The sequence below is a fragment of the Syngnathoides biaculeatus genome, chromosome 20 (assembly GCF_019802595.1).
Source record: "Syngnathoides biaculeatus isolate LvHL_M chromosome 20, ASM1980259v1, whole genome shotgun sequence".
NCBI lineage: Eukaryota > Metazoa > Chordata > Actinopteri > Syngnathiformes > Syngnathidae > Syngnathoides > Syngnathoides biaculeatus.
The window spans coordinates 6,686,581-6,698,144 of NC_084659.1; the positions used below are offsets into that span (position 1 = coordinate 6,686,581).

General features: G+C 47.7%; 2 protein-coding genes across 2 annotated transcripts; both read left to right on the forward strand.

Moving 5' to 3' along the window:
• Positions 1 to 265: 265 nt before the first annotated feature.
• On the forward strand, positions 266 to 3,643 carry LOC133493275 (fibroblast growth factor 6-like). Its single transcript, XM_061806456.1, has 3 exons — positions 266 to 945; positions 1,041 to 1,144; positions 1,937 to 3,643. Exons 1-3 carry the CDS (start codon positions 651 to 653, stop codon positions 2,111 to 2,113), a joined length of 576 nt encoding a protein of 191 aa, XP_061662440.1. The 5' UTR covers positions 266 to 650; the 3' UTR covers positions 2,114 to 3,643.
• A 3,181-nt stretch (positions 3,644 to 6,824) lies between these two features.
• LOC133493274 (fibroblast growth factor 23-like) lies at positions 6,825 to 10,228 on the forward strand. Its single transcript, XM_061806455.1, has 3 exons — positions 6,825 to 7,375; positions 7,445 to 7,548; positions 8,452 to 10,228. The coding sequence occupies exons 1-3, from the start codon at positions 7,138 to 7,140 to the stop codon at positions 8,866 to 8,868; spliced, it is 759 nt and encodes a 252-aa protein (XP_061662439.1). The 5' UTR covers positions 6,825 to 7,137; the 3' UTR covers positions 8,869 to 10,228.
• Positions 10,229 to 11,564: the final 1,336 nt, after the last annotated feature.

Here is an 11,564-nt window from a genome sequence, read left to right on the forward strand (position 1 = left end):
ATGGATGGATGGATGGATGGCCGGAGTAACTTTGCAACTCCCTGCTGCTCCTTGAGGCACGACGTAGTCATTTTTTTGGCCGTGTCTCGGGTTGGGTTTTATTTTGAAAGTCCAAGAGGAACTGTCCTTTTCACGGCGTGTGTATGCGTGCGTGGCTCGCGTGTGAAGGTCCCCATCACAAGTGTCTCTCAAGGCCTTTTGCCCCCCTCCCCCTCTCGCCCCCCCCCCTCTCTCTCTCTCTCTCCCTCTCCCCCCGTGGGTGTCTTCCTCCAATCGCCCACTCGTGACTCAGTGTTTTGGGCGGAGTGGGGGTCCGCAGCGGTGATGTCACGCCGCTGAGGGACGCCGGCGTCAGGGCCCAGGTGAGCGAGCCGCCCGCTGCGCCGCCGTGCCGAGTCCCCTCCACTGGCCGGCGTCGCTCAAGATGCTCATCGCCGCCGGCGCCTGCACCTCAAGCTCGGACGCGCTCGCTCCCATTTCCCCTCGGATCCCGGGCCATGGCGCCTTGAGCCGCGTCCTCCTCCTCCTCCTCCTCCTCCTCCGCCGTCGCCGCCGCCGCCGCCCGCGCGATGTCCCAGGACGGCGACAAATAGGACGAGGTGCGTTTCTCGGGCAGGTGTCCGCGCGCTGCGCCAAGGCGCCCCTGCAGGATGACGCTGCCGGCCGCGCTGGTACTTTGGACTTGCGCGTGGGGCGTCGTCGCCCCGAGCGGCCGGAGCGGGTCCAACGCCACTGAGGTGGAGAGGCGCTGGGAGACGCTGTTGTCGCGCTCCTACCTGGGCCTCGGCGGTGGCGGCGGGGGGGCCGCGCGGCCCGACTGGCAGAGCGACTACCTGCGGGGCGTCAAGCGGGTGCGCCGCCTCTACTGCAACGTGGGCATCGGCTTCCACCTGCAGGTGCTCCCGGACGGCACCATCGCCGGCGCGCACGTCGAGGACCCGCACAGTGAGTACGCCTCCGGCTGCGCGTAAAAGTCGCCGCAACAGCTACCGCTGCGTGTTGAAAAAAATGACGAGGATGACGACGCCAACCGTCTTCAGGTCTCGTCGAGATCTCCAGCATGCAGCGAGGAGTGGTCAGCTTGTTCGGGGTCAAGAGCGAGATGTTCGTGGCCATGAGCCGAAGGGGTCGGCTCTACGGGACGGTACGTGCGCACACACTCATAAATCTTCAACAATGGGAACCTTATTTATGATTTGAAGTATTTAACAGTATCACAAAGTATCCCATAATAACTGACAAAACGTCGTACTTTGCCGCCCTCAATAAAGTCCCCCCAGAACGCAAGAAGTGTCATTTAGGTGTCCGTGCGTAACGCCCGATGCCATCGACTCCTCTTGCGAGCAGCTGGAATTCCCTCCCTGCTCCGAGATGAGTCCAAAATGGCCACTTTACGAGAGTCGTTGTGTTATTAATAATCTTTCTGGCATGCGGCGGCGTCACATGACCGAGTGTTCCCACACGTTTTGTTTTCATTTCAGGGAATTAACGCTCACTGTGAACGGAAACAAAAAAGTCGAACATTTTTCAGTCTTCTGCCTCGTTTATTTTAACGAATTACGTAGCTCAACGATAACATTTTGAAGCAACCGATATTTAAACACAAACGGCTGAGCAACACATAGACTGACAATACGGCAATACTAATAAGCATTTATATTTGCCATGCATTGCAAATAAAAATACTAATATTCTCGCATTCCTATACTGCCTCCCAGTGGCCAAGGTGCATACGGCAGAAGAAGCGGCACAATGTCAATTGAATTGAGGCAAAAATGGTTTAATTCTTAACATTTTACTTAAAGTCTACCGTGCACATGAAAAACGTCAAACTTTGGTGCTGTTTTGGGGGGGCAGGAATGGATTAATTGCATGTTCATTTGCGTTTAGGTCCGGGTGTGGTCATCTCACGACCTTTCCGTTATCTCTCTTCTAGCGGCGCTTCGGCGACGAGTGCAAATTCAGGGAGACGCTGCTGCCCAACAACTACAACGCCTACGAGTCTTTTGTTTACAAGGGCTTCTACGTGGCCCTCAGCCGGCACGGGCGGGCGCGGCGCGGCGACAAGGCCACCCCCGCCGCCACTGGCACGCACTTCCTCCCCCGGCTGTGACTGACGCCGTCGCTGCTGCCGCCGCCGCCGCCGGGCGTTTGAACGCGCAGGTTTTATTTCCTTCCAGGTAACACCCCGTGTCAGCGCCACCGGACTGCGCACACGTTGACGCCATGTTATTATATAAATATGTATGTATATCCGGAGAGCTATCGTCGTCGTTGACGGCCATGCTGTGCTGCTTTTTCGAGGCCTTTGCCGCTCTCGCTTGATGCTCGCGCAGCTACGCTATTTGGACACGCCCTTCAATTGAGATCTAAACTGGGAACAATTCAAAAGCGACGACGGCTCGTGTGGGTGAATTTGGCGTGCGCAAAAATTCAAACAAAAACACGCTTTGAAAATTTCTTCCGTCCCAATACAGGAGATATGTTTTTTTTTTTTTTTTTTTAAATGAGTCGTAGCTCAGACCATTTTTTTATTTTTTTGCTTTGACTTGTGAGCTAAATTTGTGATTCTGTTCTGATTCAGATTCTGAAAAATTACTAGGTTGTGTATTTAAAACAAGCTTGAAGTCCGCTTGCAAACAGTGTAAAATGCCATGGATATGCTAACGAATATCATGAAAGTCGCAATGGATATTTGACTTCAAACTTTGGCTGATGCAACAAATTCTTGATTCGTCTGCATCTGACTGAAGAGCAGCTACTGACTCTTCCCATGTCCGTATGTCTGCCACCTGGTGGGCGAGGTTGGGACATTTGCATCCATCCATTATCTTATCACTGCTTGTCCTCACAATGATTGAGGTCCAAACCCTATCCGGGCTATCTTCGGGCAGGAGGCGGGGCCGGCCACACCCTGAAATTTTCCCCAGCCAATCGCAATGTAGATAGAGACGAACAGCACTTGCACTCACAATCACAACTGGGGGCAATTTAGAGTCTCGTTCCTCTTTTTCTTTCGGCTTGTCCCGTTACGGGTCGCCACGCTATTAATGCATATTTTTGGGGACGCGCGAGGCACGGTTAGAATACGCGGGACCGGGATTTGAACCCCGGTCCTCAGATATGTGAGGCCACTGCGCGACAGCTGCTCATACCTGAAGCAGCGATGCAACTTTCACTGAACGGAAGCAAGAAAATATGGCAATATGGTTTTCATTCTTTAGAATTTTCTTTGACTACATCAGTAGTGTAAGTCTCAAAGTACAAAATTATAGAGCGCTTTTTTTTGTGGTTAAAAAACATTTTTCCCCCCGCAGTCTGAAACATATTCATGGCATTTTAGTTTTTTTCCAATGGTGTAAGATGATTACATTTTTTTTTTTTGTGTCAGGAGAGTGGTCAGTCATATCTGAAGGTGTCGGTGTCCACATAGTGTACGTCGCTGACATGAAGCGAGAGGGTCTTGTATGTGCTTATAAGGTTTGACATGAGGGACGCATGGAACAATCTTGAGTGTGTGCGTGCGCGTACGAGTGACTTTAAATGCACTACTTTGCTGTACCATTAAAAAAAGGTGCCTTGGCGCTCCCCCTTCCCCGAGCCTCCCCCCGAACTTGCATGTAAAAGACACCAAGGCGAAAAATAGGAATGACGATCCAGAGTGGGCCTCGAGGAGGGGTCGGGGGCGGTGACGGCGTTGGGGGGGGGGGGGACAAGGGCAAAACCATCTCTGGTTCTTGGCGCCGTAATTAGATTGATTAAGTCATTTACAATCTGCGATCCAGAGCGGAGGGGAGCCCAATAAAACATCAGAGTGAGACCTCTGTACTGTAGATCGAGTGTGGACACAGTGGAACCTCCAAAGTGTGACACAATCTTTGAGCCAGGTCAGCTTCTGACTTCTATCTTCAAAACCGTGTCCCCCTTAGGGACCCCGTAGCCAAAGCCCCTCTAGGCACGAGAGGGCGGGGGTGCAGAGAGAAGCGGCAGTAAAACAGGCCGAAATCTCCATGTCAAGTAGAGGCCAGTTGCAGACTGGGATGTGGTTTAAGTCCTCGTCCCGTGTAGAAGCACAGCAAAAATCTCCTCATTTCTACCTTAGGTCACGATGCTTTTAGCCTCATGCTAACTATGTTAGCGTCTGCTTGGTAAAATTAATTGGCTTTTAGAGGACCTTGAGACTTTGGGGGGGTCCACTGTTTACAAAACGTTGAGCTGCTAAATTGTTAGCACACATTAAAACCGCTGGTGCATGCGATTAAAAAAAAAAAAAAAAAAAAAAACAATGTAAATACTGCAAAGTTGAAAAAAATGACTTCAGGGGCTTTTATAGGAGTAGACGCAATCCAAGATGTCGACTCATCGTGTGCGCGTGAGGTGGTCGGCGTGCAAGTGCGCAGCCTCTTCCTCTAGTCTGAGTGCAGTTAGGAACAAGCGCAGTGTGCAGGATGCAGCCAAGGACAATGCGGCAAAACCGTCACGTCACTGGAAAACCAGTCGCGATTAATTGGACGCGCGATACTTCTGACAAACATATTTGCACAAAGTAGTTGTTCACTGTCCTTCTATGGACCCGATTTCATTCACCTTGCAATATTAATGACAAAAAACTTGCGTACTGTCCTTCCACTTCCTGTTCCAATTTCTACAGCAGGCCCATTTAGGCTGGCTCTGAAATGATTGTACTCGCCCCATTGCAATGTTTGCGCTTGCTCAAAAGTACTCCGTTGCACATTCATTGTACTTTCAGGGTTAGGCAACTAGCCGGTTCTGGATTGAGTCCGCTTGAAATATCGATGACAAATTTGGTTACACAAATGTTTAGGTCCAAATTTAATTCATACTGCGCCCTGTTTAGGCAGCAAACAATTAACCCTGATTCCAACAATATGTCCATCCATTTTATTTGCCGCTTATCCTCACAAGGGCCACGGGAGTGCTGGAGTTTACCCCAGCTGGCAGGAGGCAGGGTACAACCTGAACTGGTCGCCAGCCAATCGCAGGGCACATGGAGACGAACAGCCGCACTCACAATAACACTTCAGGGTCATTTAGGGTGTCCAATTAATGTTGCGTGTTTTTGGGATGTGGGAGGAAACCCGAGTGCCCACCCGGGGGAAACCCACGCAGGCACGGGGCGAACATCCAAACTCCACGGGTCCTCTGAACTGTGAGGCCAACGCTTTTAAAGCTGAGCAACCGTGCCGCCCCCAAAATATACGATCTGTCAAATTGCGTCAATTCTAGGCTTAAACGTGTTGATCGTGCCCAAAGCGAGCAGCCGCCGTGCAGCTCAAACGGTCCCTTTTGGGCTGGGGCCGCTCAAGCGCTTCTACCGTCTCCGTTGGCAACCCCTTCTTGGCTTAAAGACTGCACACCACAAAAGAAATTCAAATGTACTCAATAAAAGCATCTGGATCCAAAAGAGTGTAGCTTTGTCGATCCAAATTTGCTCTTTTTTTTTTTTACAAAATCTGCCAAATTGTCACTGGACCGTTCGCATGCATCTGCTGCCTTTTTCCTGACTTGTCATCGGAAAAGTTTGACCGACCGCCCCCGAAGCAAAACGACTTGACGACGTCTTTTGATTTATTTTTTGTTTTGGTACCTTTGTGCTGTGCACAGCAGGCCACCACTGTACAACCACTCAGATGCCGACAATAAAAAGTTTGTATGAACTCATTGCTGCCCGAGTGTCCACTCGCGCGAGTCGCTCTCACGCCACGTTTCGCCGCATCTTCAAATTTAAACCTTTTTTTTTTTTTTTTTTTTTTAAAGATGACAATTCTACGCACTGAAAAAGCAGAAATAAAAATGTTTGCTATAATATATTGCAACATAGATAACGCTCTTCATGCGCTGCACTGACCATAACATTAGGAAGACCCACACAAGCCAGTGCAATACCTGCATTATGTATTCTTATTTTTTTATATTCATGATTTTTAGTTTGCAGTGAAAAGCTATAATACCGTTATTTGTTCATTCATAATTTCAAGCATGTGTAATGTTAAGGTTTTGTTAGTTCTTTTGTGTGTATTTGAACTATTGTAATGACTTCGTGAGTAGTAAGTTAATTATAAATTTGATTTAAAAATGTTATAAAAACAGTTTAAAGGGAATTGGACCCCCCCCCCTCCCTCCAAAAATCCATCTGAATCATTTTCAAAAAGGAAAAGAAGCAAAAAAAACCAACTAATCCAACCCAATATAATTAGGGATGTCATCTCTTTAGTTGACTCGTTTCTGTCCATCCATCCATCCATTTTCTTTGCTGCTTATCCTCACAAGGGTCACGGGGAGTGCTGGAGCCGAGCCCAGCTCTCAACGGGCAGGAGGCGGGGAACACCCAGAACTGGTTGCCAGACAATCGCAGGGCACGTGCGGACAAACAGCCGCACTCACAATCACACCAAGGGGCAATTTAGAGTGTCCAATTAATGTTGCACGTTTTATGGGACGTGGGAGGAAACCGGAGTGCCCACCCGGAGAAAAGCCACGCAGGCACGGATGGGGAGAACATGCACACTACACACAGGTGGGTCTGGGATTGAACCCGGCATCTCAGAACTGTGAGGCCAACGCTTGACCAGCTGCCTTTTTTCTGTCGTTAATGTTAAATTCACAGTTATCATCCAACAAGAACAACAACAAAAAAGTGAAAAATGAACTCAATGCTGGTCTGGTGTTAAACTTACAAAAGGAATAGTCAGTCGTTATGAGATTGGTGTATCCTAATTTCATAGTGATTTATATCTGTCGCCTTGAGCCTTGCGCGTCAGTTTGCCTTTAAGTGTGGCGCCATCTGCTGGCCAAACCGCGCATGCGTCGGGCAGGTGCGCGCAGGCTCCTTTTCTTTGGCCAACAGGAAATGAAATCGCGTCTCCATCCTCACGGAGGTGGGCACGGATGAGTCAAAAAGCCAAAGTCCCAAAATTAGAGCCGCACAGTGCAACAACAAGTGCGGTTGGTCCGCCGGGGCCGCGGGTCTAAACACGCCCAGGTGGAAGTGGCCCTTCCGCCGCTGCTGCGTTGGTGGACGGATGCGAGGGAGCAGGGGCGGCCCTTAAATAGCGATCGGATGCCAGCACGACTCCACAAGCCTCCTGGCACGACAGCGGCACTTTGCGATCCGGGATGGAGGAGGCCACGATGCCCAGCGCGCCGGCCCGGATGCTCGCACTCGCCCTCGCCCTCCTGCTGCAGGGCGGCCCCGGCGGCGACGCGGCGCCCGACCTGTCGCCCCTGGTGGGCTCCAACTGGGGCAGCCCGCGGAGGTTCGTGCACCTGCAGACCTCCACGGAGCTCAACAACTTCTACTTGGAGATCAAGCTGGACGGAACCGTGCGGAGAAGCACCAGCAGGAATCCGTACAGTATGCTCATCACGGGTTCCTCGCAGGCGCGCCTGCATGTTGTTGACGTTGTTGTTGTTGTTTTTGCAGGTGTCATCATGCTGAAGGCGGACACCAGGGAGCGCGTCGCCATCCTCGGCGTGAAAAGCAGCCGGTACTTGTGTTTGGACCTGGACGGAACCCCCTTCACTTCCGTGAGTCCACCGCTTAATTGTGCCTCGTCCTCCTCATTTTCGGCCCCATTCACGCACGCGCCAGTCTTTACGCACAAACTTTTTACTCATTTTGAAAGAAAATTATCACGGATAATAAATAATTCATGCTTTTGTTGGAGAATTTAATCCATAGAAGGAAAGAGATCCTCGTCAAGATTGAAATATTGAAAATATATCCAAGAAAATGTAAACCGTTGTCATACTGATAAACCGCTGGATTATTTTCACTATTAAGCAATATAGTTTAAACAATTATTTATTTAGGAAAACTGTTGCACTTAAAATCTTTTCTGTTACAGACTAAAAAAAGTTATTCTCCGTTGTAAAGTTGAACTAGATTTCGAATTTATTTTTTTTTGTTTTCTTTTATGTCAATAAGGATACGATGTTATTTATGCCGACCTGTACATGTAACAATTTTGTAGACAAATGATAATATTTATGGTCTCGATGGAGAGTGGGGGGGCGGCGCAAATTGTTTTTTTTTTTTTTTTTTCTTGCAGAAAATAAATGAGAAGCGCTAGGAAGCATCAATTCAATAAGACTGAATAATGATCATAATAAATAAGACAAAATGCGCATAAAACAATTTGAAACAATGACGAAGTACAGTATTGGGAAAGGCTCTATCTGGAATTCAATATCTGATAAGGAATGTGGAACGGGCAAAACAAGATGTGATGAAACCTGGATCAAAGTATGAATTAAGGAATAAAGAAAGCGATAAATGTCCAAATAAGCCCCGACTACATTAGATCGTATGAGGACGCGAGTACAAAAATAAGGTGAACAAAATTATGAACTTTATCAGGTTTGTGAGAGTGCTGCAAGTTGATTGTTGTCGTCGTTTTTTCTTCGTTTATTTTCGACTCCCTCCCTCAGGTTGTGTGCCTGCGCGAAGACTGCGTGTTCGAGCACAAACTCCTGGAGAACAACCGCGACGTCTTCTACTCGGCGCGCACCGGCATCCTGCTCAACCTGGAGGGCTCCCGCCAGGTGTTCGCGGCCGGGCACAACCTGCCGCCCACCTCGCTCTTCCTGCCCAAGAGCAGCACGGTGCCTCTGGAGCGCCTCCTGCTGCACCGGGAGAGGCGGAACCGGCCGCGGGACACCGCCGAGGGCTCCGACTCCCGTGCCGTGCCGGAGGACGACGCGGAGTCGGAGCCGCGGGAGCCCGGGGATGACGGCGCCAACGCGTCGAGGGAGTCGCGACGCGAGCCGCCGGCACACGACCCTTGGGGCGTGCATTCGTCGAACCCTTCCAGCCCCCGCGGCAGCGGAACCGCCGTGCGTGAGTGAGCGAGAACCACGACCTGCACTAACTAAAGCGACGTGTCTTCATCTGTTCGTTTTTGTTGTTGTTTTTTAATATATATATTTTTGGCGTGGACGCGAAGCGCCCTTTTTGCACGGGCTGCACTCATCGCCTATACAACCATGACACGTTATAATACAACAAACCCAATCAAGAAAAAGACAAAGAAAGGGTGCCTGAATATAATATTAAGATAAAAACTCGTTTTAATTTATTTATATCGTCTTTATTCACCTTTTCTTGTTGCCTGCTTGCTTGATTTCGAAGCACGGACTTCAATAACTTGTGACAAAAATAAAAATGGTATCAATCTTTTAAATTATGGGGTACATGCACATTTGCTTATATTTTTGTTTTCATTTTCGCAAATGCTATTTTAGATATTGGGACATTTAATCATGTACAATTGAGGCACAACTGGCAGTTCACTCCAAATCAAGCACATGCACAATCTCAGTGAAATGCACTATCATATCAACAAAAAAATCTCATTATTATTTGCATCAAAATATAGGTTTGTTTGAACTTCAATCTTTAGTTTCATTTTGAATGGGAGTTGATGTTTTTATTTTGGAAACTCAAATGTAAGATTTGACAGGACTTCGGCACCCGCATGAAAGTTTTCAAATTTGGAGGCGTGGGGGGGGGGGGGCTGGGGGTGGGGGGGTTCTTGTTAGAAGCGAATAGAACAAGGGAAAGCGCAATAAAGCAAACATTGTGAAGTCACGTTAACATGATTTGCAAATATTTACAAACCAAACGAAGCCAAAAAACACACACAAGCGACCTTTGAAGTTTTCCGCCAGCAGCACTCGGAAATGATTATTTATTGATTGAAATTTACCATTTTAACTTATGATCATTTATGGACGGCTATATATTTATACCTCAAGTCGTGCTCTGAGCGTTGATCGTTCACCACGGGACCAAATAAAAGCGCTCAACAAAATGCTCCAAACAGCATATGATGAATAAATGAGCGGATGAATTATTCAAATATTGAGATATTGCAAGGCAGCACGGTGTAGCAGCTGGTAAAGCGTTGGCCTCAGAGTTCTGAGGACCCGGGTTCGATGCCGGCCCCCGCCTGTGTGGAGTTTGCATGTTCTCCCCGTGCCTGCGTGGGTTTCCTCCCACATCCCAAAAACATGCAACAATAATTGGACACTCTAAATTGCCCCAAGGTGTGATTGTGAGTGCGGCTGTTTGCCTCCATGTGCCCTGCGATTGGCTGGCAAAGAGTTCCCGTTGTACCCCGCCTCCTGCCCGTTGACACCTGGGATAGGCTCCAGCACTCCTCGTGAGGATAAGTGGCAAAGAAAATGGATGGATGGATCGCAGCAATTTCTATCACTGAATAGTCACACATCATTGCTACATTGTAACGTTGAATATGGGCAGAGTGTCAGCATGGTGTCGAGCTAATAAATATTTCGATATGCACGTTGACGGCAAATATCGAGAGAAACGTTGCTGACCTCGTGCAGGTGAAAGTCGCCGATGCGCTGCCACGACTCGGCGGAGGCGGCGTCTTGTTCCTGGGAGAGAACAGAGTAGACCTCGTGAGACCGGAGGATAAGTTCACAATGAGGGATTTTCATTGGGAAAATCGAATCGTAATGAAAACATCACATCATCGTCAACATCATAAGAGGCCGATTTGCGTAGGTGGGTGGACCAAAGAAGGAGTATTTGTTGAAGTTATTATAATGAGGTGTTTTGTAGCACAATTAAAAAAAAAAAAAAGAAGAAGCTCATCTGTCTGTGCTGATGCGCTATTTCTTTTCAAATATCCAGCCACCAAAAGATGCCTTTCTATACTTGGTTGTTGTTTTTTTTACCATCACCACCCCTCAAAAAAATGCTTTTCATTGACGATACATTGTCTTTTTTTTAACGCAAAAAGTACTTGACGATGCATGGTCACGCGTTTTACCACAAAAAAAAGTCTAAATATATGTTTACTTTTTTGCAAACTAAAAACTCCTTAGAATACGTGGTCAGCACCCCCCCCCCCCAAAAAAAAGCCTTCCTATCTACGGTCGGTCTTCTTTTTTTCCCACATACTTTTTGGAGTATTTCCACTTTTGAGTATTTTTTGCACTGTACGCTATTTTTAAATGTACTTTTGTTTTTCATTTTTTAACTTTTTTGTGGTCATTGTTCTTTATTTTGTTTTTTTCCCCCATTTTAAATGTTTTATTTCTTTGCATTCAAATGCTTTTTAATCTTGTAAAGCACATTTGTGCTATCTTGTGTATGAAATGCACAAAATAAATACATTAGGTTTGTATTGCTTACTATAAATGGACGCCTTTTTGAAACCAAAATAAAACAAAGTGCCTTTTTCCAACCCAAATACACTTTCTGAAAATGGTTGTCATTTTAATAACAAAATGCCTGACTACATATGGTCATTTTTTTAACATAATAAATGCCCAACTATACATCACATGTGTCATCGTCAAAGCCCGCAGGCCACATCTGGCCCTGAGAAGGTTTTCTATGCATTTTGATTTATTATTAGAACCGGCCTGTTGGATCTTTTATACGTACCAAGACTACATTTCCCACAATGCAACCGTGCAATGGCGATGCACCGAGCAGAGTCGCCCCAATAATGTAGAATCAAATCTAGATTGCTCACTCTGCATCCAACATTGGTTCTGCCGAGGTCAGG